Below are 17,218 nucleotides of genomic sequence, written 5' to 3' on the forward strand. Positions count from 1 at the left end.
ATACAAATAATTTTTAACTGAACCGGAACACCTAACGTGTCTGAGACCATTAGTTTTTTTAAATATTAATTTACATTTGAGGACAAGCTTAGACAACCCACATAACTATCAAGGTCATTGTTTCCTTAGTCCGAGGTAGCCACAATATTAGGGTGCTTTTCTACGCAAGTAGAAACGTCAGTTTCTACGTGTACGTGTACGTCTTTTCTACGCCAGCATGAGCGTTTCGACGCTATGGTCCATAGCGTTGAAATTGTCGTGAATTAGATGTGTGTGACCACAGGTTACGAGCGCCAGGTAACGAAGGGTAACTATGGCAGTTAGATCCCGGAGGCTATGGTCAAATCGTACCCAAGACCGTTCGCCATAGCTCGCTTTCTCATGGTCAAAACAGTATATATTATTCGGTTAAGCAACCCGTCCTCGACTCAAGTCCATTACGTCCAGCGGTCGATCCTACAGACGTATTCATAAATGTTTACATGCCGTTCATTCAAAACGGGACTTTTCTCAAATATGAATTAATATAATGATGTATTACCATATTGCGCATATACAGGCATAGATTAGGTCAGGTTAGGTGTTTAGGTTCTGTTGGCGATTATTTGTAGTACGTGGGTGAAGCATTTACAGCGTTGTGGTTCGAACAAAATTCGTCAGTGAAGCACTTGTTCCGGAAGTGTTCGAACGTTTTAAGAAATATTGGCACGTATAACCCACGCCTACTTAGGGGAGTTAGGGTAGACATGATCACCACATACAAGATTCTCAGAGGAATTGATTGGGTAGATAAATAACACTACATAACGTTTATTTAGCATAGGGAGCACACACTAGGGGACACAGGTGGAACTGAGTACCCAAATGAGCCACAGACACACTAGAGACCTTTTTTCAGTGTCAGAGTAGTTAATAAATAGAATGCATTAGGCAGTGATGTGGTGCAGGCTGACTCCATATACAGTTTCAAGTGTAGATATGATAGAGCCCAACAGGCTGAGGAACCTGTACACGTGTTGATTGACAGTTGAGAGGCGGGAACCAAAGAACCGAAGCTCACCCCCCCCCCCCCCAAGCACAACTAGGTGAATACACACACGCACAACTCGCATGACCGCACTCAAACACACGCCTAGACCACAGAACACGCAAGGCCCAAGTACCCCCCCCCCCCCAACTCCTAACGAGGAGTTAGTCGAGTAACGAGGGCAGTAGCACTAACAATGGCACACCAAGACCCATAACACCCGAGCCACACCGACAACATTAATGAGAGTGCCACCACCATAACCCGGAACCACCCGGGGGGAAAGAGTCACCATTAAAAGTTTGAGGCGTCCCTTTTTATAGCCAGAAGTTGGACATATGATGCTTCACCGGGGGCTTTCAAAAGTTATCTCAACTCCGAGAAACACTAGTAGATTCAGGAGGCCTGTGGCACAACTGCTGGTTCCCGGTGTTGGCACTGTTGCAGGCCCCTGGCTGTTGGCACTGTTGCAGTGGCACTGGCTGTTGGCACTGTTGCAGGGGCACTGGCTGTTGGCACTGTTGCAGGCCCCTGGCTGTTGGCACTGTTGCAGGGGCACTGGCTGTTGGTACTGTTGCAGGGGCCCCTGACTGTTGGCACTGTTGCAGGGCCACTGACTATTGGCACTGTTGCAGGGCCACTGACTATTGGCACTGTTGCAGGGCCCCATGACTGTTGGCACTGTTGCAGGGCCCCATGACTGTTTGCACTGTTGCAGGGCCCCATGACTGTTGGCACTGTTGCAGGGCCCCATGACTGTTGGCACTGTTGCAGGGCCCCATGACTGTTGGCACTGTTGCAGGGCCCCATGACTGTTGGCACTGTTGCAGGGCCCCACGACTGTTGGCACTGTTGCAGGGCCCCACGACTGTTGGCACTGTTGCAGGGTTCCACGACTGTTGGCACTGTTGCAGGGCCCCATGACTGTTGGCACTGTTGCAGGGCCCCATGACTGTTGGCACTGTTGCAGGGCCCCATGACTGTTGGCACTGTTGCAGGGCCCCATGACTGTTGGCACTGTTGCAGGGCCCCATGACTGTTGGCACTGTTGCAGGGCCCCATGACTGTTGGCACTGTTGCAGGGCCCCATGACTGTTGGCACTGTTGCAGGGCCCCATGACTGTTGGCACTGTTGCAGGGCCCCATGACTGTTGGCACTGTTGCAGGGCCCCATGACTGTTGGCACTGTTGCAGGGCCCCATGACTGTTGGCACTGTTGCAGGGCCCCATGACTGTTGGCACTGTTGCAGGGCCCCATGACTGTTGGCACTGTTGCAGGGCCCCATGACTGTTGGCACTGTTGCAGGGCCCCATGACTGTTGGCACTGTTGCAGGGCCCCATGACTGTTGGCACTGTTGCAGGGCCCCATGACTGTTGGCACTGTTGCAGGGCCCCATGACTGTTGGCACTGTTGCAGGGCCCCATGACTGTTGGCCCTGTTGCAGGGCCCCATGACTGTTGGCCCTGTTGCAGGGCCCCATGACTGTTGGCCCTGTTGCAGGGCCCCATGACTGTTGGCCCTGTTGCAGGGCCCCATGACTGTTGGCCCTGTTGCAGGGCCCCATGACTGTTGGCCCTGTTGCAGGGCCCCATGACTGTTGGCCCTGTTGCAGGGCCCCATGACTGTTGGCCCTGTTGCAGGGCCCCATGACTGTTGGCCCTGTTGCAGGGCCCCATGACTGTTGGCACTGTTGCAGGGGCTCCATGACTGTTGGCACTGTTGCAGGCCCTAACTGTTCACACTGAACAAAAGGAATACGCATCGTTGTAGTTGATAAACATCTAAGAAAACCCGTTTAACTTTTGTTTACCAGCCGTTGTGAGACCTTCCTTTAAGATGAGGTGTTTAACATCTTAATATTTTGTCGCATCTTTGTCTGGAGCTGAAATGTTTATGTAATGTGCCACCTTCGTTCCCCTTCGTCCCAGAATTGCAGTTTTGCAACGGCAATTTCATCGTTCCTCAGCCATGCAGTTGGTCCTCAGAGAGTCGAGAGACTCGCCAATGACAGCCACAACATATTATTTAACGACAGCGAGTTGAAAATCACACGTTGAAAATGTTGCAACTTTAGTGGTGCAGCTAACTTTTGTGTCCTATGCAACACATCAACATCAGAGAAGTGAGTGTTGCGTCTTCATTCATCAACTTAAGTGCCTACAATTGCAATGAAACACAGGAATGTGATATATGAGAACACATATTTGAGCCATTAGGTGGGATCGAATACCCGCATTCCTGGGCGGGTGTGCACCACGCACTACCGGCTGAACCATGATGAGCTGTTACTGTATATGGGTATGCATAACCAAAAAACCCAGTTCAGTTCATCTACTGTCGTTAGCCATGGCCCCCATTAAGGTAATCAGTGTGTAGGGAAGCTTGCAGTTACGGGGGGGATGCCACAGAAGCCACAGTCTGGGACTGTGGTAATGTACTGAAGACCAGTAAGTTCAGTAGAACTTCGGTTTCAACTCCTTTTGACCATGTCGTAGCTCAGTCGATTAAGGCAGCGTCTGGGATGCTCTCGGACGCAGGTTCGAATCCTCGTCACGGCCCTTGGGGATTTGTTCATTTGTTTAATAAGGTAATGTGTGTTATAATGGCAGGGCAACACTCGCCATGTGCCGCCATCTGCAGTGGAAAGTTGCCACCTCTACGACACCCTGTTCGGTATTAACATAATTTGCTTACGTTATGTAATGTTATGGGCAGAGCGATATTACGGGACTCATTACGGTGAAGGGGGCGAGTTTGGTACTCACCGGAGACAAAGGGACGAGTTTGGTACTCACCGGAGACAAAGGGACGAGTTTGGTACTCACCGGAGACAAAGGGACGAGTTTGGTACTCACCGGAGACAAAGGGGCGAGTTTGGTACTCACCGGAGACAAAGGGACGAGTTTGGTACTCACCGGAGACAAAGGGGCGAGTTTGGTACTCACCGGAGACAAAGGGACGAGTTTGGTACTCACCGGAGACAAAGGGGCGAGTTTGGTACTCACCGGAGACAAAGGGGCGAGTTTGGTACTCACCGGAGACAAAGGGGCGAGTTTGGTACTCACCGGAGACAAAGGGACGAGTTTGGTACTCACCGGAGACAAAGGGACGAGTTTGGTACTCACCGTAGACAAAGGGGCGAGTTTGGTACTCACCGGAGACAAAGGGACGAGTTTGGTACTCACCGGAGACAAAGGGACGAGTTTGGTACTCACCGGAGACAAAGGGACGAGTTTGGTACTCACCGGAGACAAAGGGACGAGTTTGGTACTCACCAGAGACAAAGGGACGAGTTTGGTACTCACCGGAGACAAAGGGACGAGTTTGGTACTCACCGGAGACAAAGGGACGAGTTTGGTACTCACCGGAGACAAAGGGACGAGTTTGGTACTCACCGGAGACAAAGGGACGAGTTTGGTACTCACCGGAGACAAAGGGACGAGTTTGGTACTCACTGCGGTCAAGGGCGCGGGTGTCATCCAGGAGGTGCCCAGTCTTGGCGCCGGCCGTGACGATCACCTTGGCGGGAAACACACCGTTGGCGGGGGGCGGACCTCTCCTGGTCAGCCCTCCGTGGTGGTGGCTGCGACCCTGCCAACAGCACACACACTTGGGGTAAACAAATTGTCATCTATTTAGAAGTCTTTTACTCTTGAATTGCAACAAGTCGTCGTCTATTTAGAAGTCCAAATTACTTTGGAATTGCAACAAGTCGTCATGATGAATGGGAGGACCTTTGACAAGGTGGCGACATCCTGTCCTCGTCGAGGCCACTAGTGAGATGGTGGCCCTCGGGTAAATTCAGGTAAATTCAATATGATTTATCCCCAATATAATCTTGCACATTAGAGAGAGATTGCGCAATCTGTCCTCTCGCCTGATATGCTGCAATGTTGAACGGCATCGACCAATCCGTTTAAAATGCGACGTACTAGTGAAACGTAAGCACCATAATATTGACGTTTTCTATATGTATATATTTAGGTCTCGAAAGGTTGGGTACATTTTGATTGCAATGCATTTTCCTGGTTTAGCTAAACGGTCATATTTTTAACGGAGTTGCAAACGCTAGAACAAGCTGAAATATATACTATTAAGACCAACAATGTAGGATTGAATGCCTCATCCACCTCTGCTGTTGTCAATTCTATTGTAATCTGTTGCAACATTCAGTAATTACCTCTCTTATAAATTCTAATCTTTTATTGAACTAGATCTAGAGGATCAATTTCTTTAGATTTTTGCAACCCGTTCTCGCAAATTTAATAAGTCAATATTGACTTATTAAATATGTGCATAGGTGACATACTTAACATAATAGATACCCTTAAAACGATTCATAGAAAACACCGACCTTACCTAACCTTGTTAGTATCTTAAGATAAGCATCTTATTGCTTCGTAATTACAATTATTACCTAACCTATAATAGGTATAGGTTAAGTAATTTTTCAACGTGTTTGACAAAATGTTTCTAATTACAGATGGTGATGCGGCAACACCGCTCTTACCTGTCATCTGTAAGTATCTCTTTATGACTATTTGTTCGTTATATCTGGGTGTTATGGACTAGGATAGCCATAAATTATGGCTATCCTCCCTGACCACTGTGAGGCAGGGTACAGCCCCCTCCCTGTACCCTGTGAGGCAGGGTACAGCCCCTCCCTGTACCCTGTGAGGCAGGGTACAGCCCCCTCCCTGTACCCTGTGAGGCAGGGTACAGCCCCCTCCCTGTACCCTGTGAGGCAGGGTACAGCCCCCTCCCTGTACCCTGTGAGGCAGGGTACAGCCCCCTCCCTGTACCCTGTGAGGCAGGGTACAGCCCCTCCCTGTACCCTGTGAGGCAGGGTACAGCCCCCTCCCTGTACCCTGTGAGGCAGGGTACAGCCCCCTCCCTGTACCCTGTGAGGCAGGGTACAGCCCCCTCCCTGTACCCTGTGAGGCAGGGTACAGCCCCCTCCCTGTACCCTGTGAGGCAGGGTACAGCCCCCTCCCTGTACCCTGTGAGGCAGGGTACAGCCCCCTCCCTGTACCCTGTGAGGCAGGGTACTGCCCCCTCCCTGTACCCTGTGAGGCAGGGTACAGCCCCCTCCCTGTACCCTGTGAGGCAGGGTACAGCGCCACTGTGACTGGTGCTCTGCTCGTCTTCATCTATTACAAAGCAAAAATTACATAAGGAGCCTCGCTGACGGAGGAGGCCGGCCCCTGCTGGCCTCCTCCGTCATCATCTTCCCAGCCTCAGGACCTGACGGAGAGAATACCAAGAGGTTTCGTCCGGTCAACGGAAGGGAAGAGGGAAGGAAAAGGATGAGGAAAGGGGGCCGGAAATGAGAGAGAAAGGGATAGTGGGAGGTAGGAAGGAAGGGAGAGAGGTAAGCAGGGAGGAGTGAAGAAATAGGTGGGAAAGATGCAATTAAGGTAGTGTTTTGTTGTGGTTAAATGAGGATCGTAGGAAAGGTGAGAGATGAGAGGGTTATCAGTCACAGGAGCTGGGCAGTGAAGTAATATCACAGGAGCTGGGCAGTGAAGTAATATCACAGGAGCTGGGCAGTGAAGTAATATCACAGGAGCTGGGCAGTGAAGTAATATCACAGGAGCTGGGCAGTGAAGTAATATCACAGGAGCTGGGGGAGTTGTGGCAGGAATGACTTGGGTTTCAAAATTCGAGGAGTGTCTCAAAATCTATAAATAAAACATTGTATTTATGTCGGAGGCATTTGTTTGTCAACAATCATTCTTGGTGAATGGAAGATCCAATCTCTGGGATGCTGTGAGTGTCGCAAGTCATTGTGTCAGACGAGGGCCTCATATCTCTCTCTCTCTCTCTCTCTCTCTCTCTCTCTCTCTCTCTCTCTCTCTCTCTCTCTCTCTCTCTCTCTCTCTCTCTCTCTCTCTCTCTCTCTCTCTCTCTCGTCTTCTCTTGCCAAGGGGGATTTCAGGTTTAATGTTTATTGAACTCTGAACAGTTTTGTGTGTGTGTGTGTGTGTGTGTGTGTGTGTGTGTGTGTGTGTGTGTGTGTGTGTGTGTGTGTGTGTGTGTGTGTGTGTGTGTGTGTGGGGGGGGGGTGTGTATGTGTGTGGCTGGCTCAGACAACAGCCCCAGCGGGACACAATAGGTATGATAGTGGTTCTGTTTCATTTATTGATTACTGTATTGGGAAATTCCTCCCATATAATGCTGAATTTCTCTGGTTTTTGGTCAGCTTTCATACCCGTTCTCTCAGTTTGTAGACAAAATTAAGTTGTAAGAAAGGAACAAATTTTGCCTAACCAAAAACGTACAAAATACAACTGTTTTACCTAACAAGAAAGGAATGAACCCGAGTAACTCAGCTAAGCTTTCGAGGGCAATGCATAGTAAACGTTAACATTACGGGGCATTAATTTGTACTAACACCTTTTTTTTTCTTAACGGAATCAATCAATGCGTTAAAATTGCGACGTAGTAAAAATTAAAGCTCTTTAATAGTGACGTTTTGTATGCATCGGCCACGATAGGTTAGGTGGGTTGGTTGGGTTCGTACGTTTCTGGTTAAGCAAAACAGTTCCATAATTTACGGAGTGGCAAATTGAGAGGTTATTATTTAGTTATCAGTGTAGTTATCTAGTAGTAATTCCCATACCCAGAAATGATTGATATTATCTATTCATTTAATATGGTTTAAGGCTATCTTAGTCCATAGCAATCAGATTTGGATGCTAAAAATATGGAATAGCCATGCAGTGGGATCGAACCCGCGTTCCTAGACTCCCCAGGCACATGCACTGCCGACCAGACCATGATGAGCAACAATAGCTTCTGATAGAGACGTCACATATTGTGGTATCGTTGTACAATCAGCCTTCCGGACACAATGTCACTAAGTATTGTAGTGTGTTCCTGATTACGGTGAGTGAATGGAACATGTCCCAAAGGCTGAAAGTAGATTATTTATTATGATGTTTCTGTATCTTAAAAAGATCTAATTCTCGTTAATTGAGAGATTGATAAAGAAATAATTTTGGTGCTCAACGTCCCTGCGGCCCGGTCCTCGACCAGGCCTCCTGTATGAAATCATATACTTTTCAGTGGTGTCAACTCCTAATAGCCCCCCCCCCCACCTTGTTTACAAGGGGATTATCATACGATCCTTAAAGGTGCTCCTAATCATGGAGGTTGTGGTGGCTGGCAGAATGTCTTCGCATCAACTGTGTGAGTGAATTGGTCGTTTAATTGAAAGTAACGATGTATCGCATAATACAAACCACTAAGCTACAAAATCTGTCATTTTGTATTATGTATTTTTGTTTAACGCTAGTCAGAGAGGAATGTCGGGAGATGACGAGTGAACAAAAATAAATGTCTTTCTTTTATAGAAAGAGATAGATGAAATATGGAAAGAGGGAGAGGAGGAGAGGGAGGGGGAGGGGGAGGGAAGCCAGAAGGGAAGGGGGGGGGGGGGGGGGAGGAACACGTCGACACACTGGGCGAGAATGTGCAGGGTGCAAGTCGTCAGAGTTTAGTGATCCCGTAAAAACGTGAGTGTGATCTGGACCTCCAGCGGCCCCGACACTTGGCTCTTCTCGATCACCGTAAACAGTGCTGCTCTGAGGTGTTGCGGGGGGGGGGGGAAGTGTTGGGGGGGACACGCTCGCACGACGTGTGTGCTGGGGGAGAGGGGGGGGTGAGCGGGGGAGACGTTGTTGTTTAAGATTCGCTACTCTGCACAAAAAGTTGGAAGTAGCACGGGCTATGGTGAGCCCCTAGTGGACTTACCTGACACAGGAGCGGGGGCTGTAACGGAGGGGGGGTAAGAAGAGGGGGGCTTCACACGGCATGTTTAGGTCCGAGGGGTGGGGTGGGTGGTGGGGGAGAGGTTTACCAAGCGCCTTACACAACAGGTTGGTTGTTACTGAATGGTCCCAGAGTCTCAGAGCCAGTCAGGGTAATTAGGGCTTCCCTAATATACTTTTATATTACGTGTCTAAGACCAGGTTTAGGATTCATCAGTTGTATAGACGAAACCTGTACATCTTCCTTCAATCATGGCGACTTAGTTTACATTTATTAAATAGTTTAGGAGAGTTGAAGCGTTACCGGGTTGTTTATAACAATAATAACCACGAGTTGTCAAGTTTCCAAGCTGGTAAACTGTTTAATAAATGTAAACAAAGCCGCCGTGATTGACGGGAGATGTACAGGTTTCGAAGTTGGACACGTAAATGTTTGATGATGAATCCTGGTAGCTGAATGGTATGAGAATTGTCTTGTAGGAAATAATATGGCGAAAACAAACGGTAAAAAGACACGTCAAGAAATTACTTACAAAACAAAATATAACATATTATGACTTATTAATATGTTGACCAGACCACACACTAGAAGGTGAAGGGACGACGACGTTTTGGTCCGTCCTGGACCATTCTCAAGTCTATTGTGAGAATCGACTTGTGAATGGTCCAGGACGGACCGAAACGTCGTCGTCCCTTCACCATCTAGTGTGTGGTCTGGTCAACTTACTTTAGCCACGTTATTGTGACTCGTCGCCTGCCTATGACTTAATATATCTTGTTTGATTGTTTAGAAAAGTGTTAGATGGGTTCGAATTCGACTCTTGAGACATTGACTACCCACTAAGCCATGATGTGCTCACGTGGCCTCAATTTCTCACATATGTGTTATTGTGACTTCATTTGGTGCATGGCTGATCGCCCCTTTTCACCCAGCAGTAATCAGACACTTGGTTGTAAACCAACTGGCGGGTCTTATTCCAGAGGGGGGGGGGGGGTTAAAACTAGTTGAGTAAGGCTTAGCATGAGCTAAGGGAAGGGGAGAACTCTCAATCTACTAACAGTCGTCAGAAGTAGTTTGGCTCCTGTGTTCCCCTGTGTAAAAATAAATACTCGATATGGTCTTCGCTGGGGGCAGTTTGCCACTTCCTTTACCCTCTGGATGACAGTGTTTCTGGTCATGGGGTTTATTATTTACTGTTGCACGTTGCAGCTGTGCGGCTGCCGGTACCTGCCTGCAGCGGCTGCCGGTACCTGCCTGCAGCGGCTGCCGGTACCTGCCTGCAGCGGCTGCCGGTACCTGCCTGCTGCGGCTGCCGGTACCTGCCTGCTGCGGCTGCCGGTACCTGCCTGCAGCGGCTGCCGGTACTTGCCTGCAGCGGCTGCCGGTACCTGCCTGCAGCGGCTGTGTGGTCCGGACACTGGGTGACCACCACATAATTGGTGGTGTTGTGTCGGTCTGTTGTTGTTATTATTATGATGTTGTTGCCATGTTATGTCATGGGATATTTACCCAGGTTCTGTTTCAACACGTACGTCATCAAATTTGATATCCATAGTTACGTTTTCTCTGGTGAGTACACATTTCCCACTTTCTTTATGCCTCTCTTGAAATACGGTACACATTCAATTTGTTTATTTTGCACTATGGTATCTCTTGGTATACCGTCCATTCGTTTGTATACTTGTCATGTCTCCTCCATTCTTCTCCTTTCTACAGAATGTAAATTAGATTTTTCCTAATCTCTCTTCATCAGTGATATTTCTGTTTCGTAAGATGAACTTCGTGGTCGCTGTTTGTACACATTTAATTTGTTTATTTTGCACCACTCAGCCACTTTGCCTGAACGGTAGAGCGACAGTCTCGCTGCATGCAGGTCAGCGTTCAATCCCCGACCATTCACAAGTGGTTGGGCACCATTCCTTGCCCCCCGTTTCATCCCAAATACTTATCCTGACCCCTCTTCCAAGTGCTTTAAAGTCATATAATGACTTTGGCGCTTTCCCCTCATAATTAAAAATTGCATTATGGTGCCTAAAACTTAACTGTATAACATAAATGGGATCTTACACTGGCAGGATATTTAGAAAAATATCCTTAGATATCTATTTCCTATCACTTGATATCTATTCTGATACCATATTAGCTTTCGAGTAATTATATACTGGTTTTCGAGGCTAAAGTCACAAGCAATCATGCCTACTGATATTTGTTAGGTATTATCAATAGCTGGGTTACGGTCCTCACTTTGGTCAGCATTAAACTGCAAATGCCAATCTTGAGTATATTTTTAAAAGCTTTTCTAAAATCGTTTTGTAGTTTGTGTGCCTTACCTTCTTCATACAGGGTATGGATATCTTTTTCTTGGTACGAGATCCTCTTTGGAGTACTCAGAACAACCTGTTAGAAAATTGTCCTACTTGGGGTCATCTAGACAGATATCTAGACATATACATACATATATATATATATATGTATATATATATATATATATATATATATATATATATATATATATATATATATATATATATATATATATAATTGCCTATCAAAGAAAGGAAAATGCTTAAAAAACAAAACACTTAAGCGCACTTAAAGTGATCAATACAAATAAAACTTATTAACTGTCACATATATTAAAGCTAATTTAAAAATCCATTAAACTACAAGATGAATTTTATAACTACTAAAACAAACCATTCCATTAAACTTACGTGAAGTGATCAGAAGTGAAACTTGATACCTAACACATAGATACTAAACACTATAACAAATATTTATATAATGACTTCAAATCTACAAAAAATGTATGTAAAATACAAACAGAATAAACGACAATTATAAAATACTAACCAAAATCTTATAAAAAACTCATTCAATTTTATTTAATATTTGAGTTTTTTATAAGATTTTGGTTAGTACTTTATAATTGTCGTTTATTCTGTTTGTATTTTACATACATTTTTTGTAGATTTGAAGTCATTATATAAATATTTGTTATAGTGTTTAGTATCTATGTGTTAGGTATCAAGTTTCACTTCTGATCACTTCACGTAAGTTTAATAGAATGGTTTGTTTTAGTAGTTATAAAATTCATCTTGTAGTTTAATGGATTTTTAAATTAGCTTTAATATATGTGACAGTTAATAAGTTTTATTTGTATTGATCACTTTAAGTGCGCTTAAGTGTTTTGTTTTTTAAGCATTTTCCTTTCTTTGATAGGCAATTATATTCAGTATGAGTTCTTTGTTTACCAGTTATTTGAATATATATATATATCATGTATACACACGTATATATGACAGTGTCAGACCACTCCTGACTGTCAGGCACTCCTTCTGAAGATGTCTTAATATACGAAAGTACTTAAGTCAATTCCTGTTTCAATTTTCCTCCGTGGTCTGACACTGTCACATTTTTAATCACGTGTTTATTTTCGTGATTTACACACACACACACACACACTGTGTGTGTGTTGTCGGTGGGGCTACATGTGTATTGCGGGTGGCAGATGTATTAAAAGTAGCTTTTATGATAATGAGAGAGAGAGAGAGAGAGAGAGAGAGAGAGAGAGAGAGAGAGAGAGAGAGAGAGAGAGAGAGAGAGAGAGTGTGTGTGTGCGCGCGAGAGTGTGTGCAAGTGACGAACTTCAACAAGGAGGGCAGACTCCAATATTGTGTAGAAACACGAGCTAGTAAACATCACTGATGAAACGGCCAGCTCCCTGGCTGCCGACACCCGCTCTAAACCTTCTGGGAATTTATTGATACGTGGGCTCTAAGTCACTTGTTTGGCGAGAGAGCTATGTATACACCTTTCTGGCCAGGATCTTAGGTGGCCATAAAAAGAGAAGGATAGAGCATCCCTGTTCCCGAGGACACTGGAGAAGGTAGTTCCCCTCACTGAGATATTTTCTCCTCTGCTGGTGAGTTTGGTATTTTTAAGAGTCAAGGAGCACCAGGCGGTATCATTGCAAAATACTTTTAAACTGTGAAAACAGAATCATCTTGTTACTTTTACCTTTGGGCAGTATCGTAGCAATATTGTAGTGATATTATGGAGAGGGATAGTTTTTATAATCTTGGTATTTGCCCTTGTAGATTTATATAATTTATAGAGTAAATGTGTTTATAAGTAATTTGACAAATTATATATAAATTCACACGTATTGACAGGTAGAAAGGTTACGTTTTTATAACGTCACAAATGACCACTCGCAGCCTGAAGTGCTAAGCTTCTCCTGAATGTAAATTTAGACTAGAGGAGAGGCATACAATCTTAGCCAATGTATCGGAAGTTGAGTAGTGACCAACCCTGGTCAACCCTTGACCAAGATTGAGGGCAATTTGAGAGGGTTTAGCTACACTGATGGAATAGCAGGCTCTCCGCCTAAGGTGTCCCATCGTCAAGAAACTGTCGAACTAAAGTGCCTTCTCCTAATCTGCCAGAGGACCCAAAACAGAAAACGGTACAGTACGTCAGTTTCGCGAGCCGCGTCCATTTTCTAGTACGACGATTTTTGGCCCTGGAACGTCGTATTTTGACGCATACGTTACCTTTTTGAAGGACGGGAATAGAGGATGCTAATTGTATCATTAAGTCATGCAAGTTTTGGCATTGTTTGGGACCACTTTAGACCATTGCTTTTGTTGATAATACTCTATAATGTAAACCAAACAATATTCAAGTAAATCTCATTCCTGTAAACCTCATTCCTGTAAACCGACATTTAGCCGACAGTAAGTCACAATAACCTGGCTGAAAGATGTACCTCCTCCCCCCCCCCTCCAGCACCCAAACACATCTGAAAAGTCAATATATACAAAGTAAACAAAAAAATATTGTGATTATTAATTTGTTACGGAGGTTGTCACTGTCAGAGTCTGTAAACAATACGTTAATAATGAATTACTTGTCATTCATACCACACTTCTGTAATTAATTACTCCTTTACCCTGTTTACAATTTAAACAGGAAATATTTTTGCGTTTTATGGGCAAAACCATATATATATATATATATATATATATATATATATATATATATATATATATATATATATATATATATATATATATATATATATATATATATATATGTCGTACCTAATAGCCAGAACGCACTTCTCAGCCTACTATTCAAGGCCCGATTTGCCTAATAAGGCAAGTTTTCATGAATTAATGTTTTTTCGTCTACCTAACCTACCTAACCTAACCTAACCTAGCTTTTTTTGGCTACCTAACCTAACCTTACCTATAAATATAGGTTAGGTTAGGTTAGGTAGGGTTGGTTAGGTTCGGTCATATATCTACGTTAATTTTAACTCCAAAAAAAAAAATTTACCTCATACATAGAGAAAAGGGTTGCTTTATCATTTCATTAGAAAAAAACTATAGTAAATATATTAATTCAGGAAAACTTGGCTTATTAGGCAAATCGGGCCTTGAATAGTAGGCTGAGAAGAGAGTTCTGGCTACTAGGTACGACATATATATATATATATATATATATATATATATATATATATATATATATATATATATATATATATATATGGTTTTATTTACTAATATATATATATATATATATATATATATATATATATATATATATATATATATATATATATTAGTAAATAAAACCATATATATATATATATATATATATATATATATATATATATATATATATATATATATATATATATATATATATTAGTATATTTTGGTAGCAGTCTTTCCTGTAGACATATATTATTAAATATGACCGAAAAAGTAAGATTAATAATTCTAACACGAATTTTCTCAATCTTTCGTACATTTCTTTTCACTGTTGGTGGTAATTCAAAAATCAATTCTCCAAAATTCATTTTTATTTCTAGTCTGACGCGACACTTGAGCGCATTTCGTAAAACTTATTACATTTTCAAAGACTTTAGTTTACATATACACAATAGAATCGCTGTTCACCAACGTACCAGTGGACGAGACAATCGGGATGATAGCCGACAGAGTGTATCGTGATCCAGCCTGTACTCCTCTTGACATACCAGAAAATATCCTAAGGAAACTACTCCAAGCTTGTACTAAAGAGGCACCCTTCTTGAGCCCGGATGGGCACATGTATAAGCAAGTAGATGGGGTCGCCATGGGTTCTCCCCTAGGTGTCCTATTTGCAAACTTCTACATGGGTACCATCGAGCAAAAAGTCTTAGTCGACATGAACTTGAAACCGGCCATATACTGCAGGTATGTTGACGACATTTTTACACAGGTACCTGATGTCAGACATCTGCAGGAGCTGAAGGAGGCATTTGAGCGGAGTTCCGTGCTGCGTTTCACTTACGAGATGGAAAAGGATGGTAAGCTGCCCTTTCTAGATGTAACAGTCATGGAAAAGAGCGGAGGTTTCCACACTGCAGTCTACACTAAGGAAACGAACATAGGAATGTGCCTAAATGCCAAAAGCGACTGCCCAGATAGGTACAAGAGGAGTGTTGTTAACGCATATGTCGACCGTGCTCTCAGCCACAGCTCAGAACGGAAGCAAGTCGACGAAGAACTCTGTAGGGTAAGGCAGGTCCTAGTCAACAACGGCTTCTCCAATGGTTTCGTCGAAGACATCATAAGAAGGAAAGTGAAACGCCATGCAACCTCTGAAGAGACAACCAACACAACACCTATACCCCCTATTAGACTATTTTACAGGAACTTCTTTTCCACAGCTCAAAAACCGGAGGAAAGGGTCCTGAAAGATATTGTTAATAGAAACGTTATCCCTACAGACAAAAATCAGAGGATACAACTGACGATTTACTATAAAACCAGAAAAACGGCCAGCCTACTCATGAGAAACTCTCCAGACACAAAACAGAACGCTTTAAAAGAAACCAACGTCGTCTATGCCTTCAAATGCCCACTTGGGGACTGTAAGCTCCAAAAAACCCAGTATATAGGCAAGACAACAACATCTCTTTCTAGGCGTTTAACGATGCATAAGCAACAGGGCTCCATTAAGGAACATATAATCTCTTCCCACAGCCAAACCATCGCCAGAGAAATCCTAGTAAACAACACAGAAATCATCGATAGATACAGTGATAGCAGGCGGCTTGACGTTTGCGAGGCATTACACATCAAGAAGTCAACACCAGCAATCAACAGCCAATTAATGCACAACTATATTCTACCCACCTCAAGACTCCGCTCCAATATAGAAGCATCAAGAAATATGGACCAATAGGCTTTCTACAATCACTTCTATTCAATACCCATTGTTTCGTGTTCTGTCTTGTGTTGATGAAATTAATACCTTATTAAATACCACCTCACCCCATCCACCTCACTCAAATGTAGATATAAACAAAATCGGAGATGTGTAAGTTCTATTCAGTTGTGTATATGTAAACTAAAGTCTTTGAAAATGTAATAAGTTTTACGAAACGCGCTCAAGTGTCGCGTCAGACTAGAAATAAAAATGAATTTTGGATAATTGATTTTTGAATTACCACCAACAGTGATAAGAAATGTACGAAAGATTGAGAAAATTCGTGTTAGAATTATTAATCTTACTTTTTCGGTCATATTTAATTATATAATATATATATATATATATATATATATATATATATATATATATATATATATTGTGACGGTAACGCGTTGGTGTTCGGCTGTTCAAAGCTAGGGGTATGGCCTCGTCACATAGTATTAAAAAAAAATAGAAAATCTGGAACTTCGTCTGTGGTAAGGTAAGGAGAAGACACACAAAACACAAGTAAATTTTAACAATGGAATTTTAATTACGTTAAATAAACAAAACATGAATAAAATGGACAAACAAATTTGTATAATAAAATCAATCAATCAAAATAATAAGAATAATTAAATGACACAATGAAAAGTTACGTTAAGACAAGTGAGCAAAATAACAAGAAGTGCAATATACAAAAAATGAGAGGTGCTGGAATATTGGCTTTAAGCTATCACCTCTCTCAGTACACGTACGCCAAAGCTTACGTCTAGCAGGGAGAAGTGTTAACTGTGTGAAAGCACGGAATATTCTGAGGACTGAGGTCGTGGCGGCCCCAGACATCAATTAGTATGGGGGGGGGGGGGGTGAGTGCAGTTGCAGCCCGACCGGCGACAAATCAGAGGAGCCGGCAGCAAGACGGGTAGTTTGGCGGTTTGAGTCTGAGCAGGTGTTCCTGGCTGCATACGTTTTGCGCTCTGGCAAACCTTGCTGGTGTTGTTGTCGTTGTTGGACATTTCCTCCATAGTAGTTTTATATAGATGGAACGACGTATTTGTGGAGGGAAGAGCAGGCTCAATCTCTTGAAGGAGATTATCGTCACAATATATATGAATGTTTCATTGAATATGACCGCATATTCTGTATTTATTATTTTCTGGTTTAG

The 17,218-nt window shown here is 43.5% G+C and overlaps 1 protein-coding gene and 1 long non-coding RNA gene across 3 annotated transcripts in view; one reads left to right on the forward strand and one right to left on the reverse strand.

Moving 5' to 3' along the window:
* Positions 1-17,218, reverse strand: part of LOC123755335 (uncharacterized) — a 47,490-nt gene that overhangs the window by 19,134 nt on the left and 11,138 nt on the right. For both annotated transcript variants that reach the window (XM_069327879.1, XM_045737871.2), the window contains exon 2: positions 4,485-4,620. In XM_069327879.1, coding sequence (XP_069183980.1) covers positions 4,485-4,620 — 136 coding nt within the window. The remainder of the gene's footprint in view (positions 1-4,484; positions 4,621-17,218) is intronic.
* LOC138366661 (uncharacterized) overlaps positions 1-17,218 on the forward strand; it is a 133,657-nt gene that overhangs the window by 558 nt on the left and 115,881 nt on the right. Inside the window, exon 2 of the long non-coding RNA XR_011229214.1 lies at positions 5,513-5,548. This is a non-coding gene — a long non-coding RNA (uncharacterized lncRNA). The remainder of the gene's footprint in view (positions 1-5,512; positions 5,549-17,218) is intronic.

This window comes from Procambarus clarkii, chromosome 20 (genome assembly GCF_040958095.1).
Source record: "Procambarus clarkii isolate CNS0578487 chromosome 20, FALCON_Pclarkii_2.0, whole genome shotgun sequence".
Lineage (NCBI taxonomy): Eukaryota > Metazoa > Arthropoda > Malacostraca > Decapoda > Cambaridae > Procambarus > Procambarus clarkii.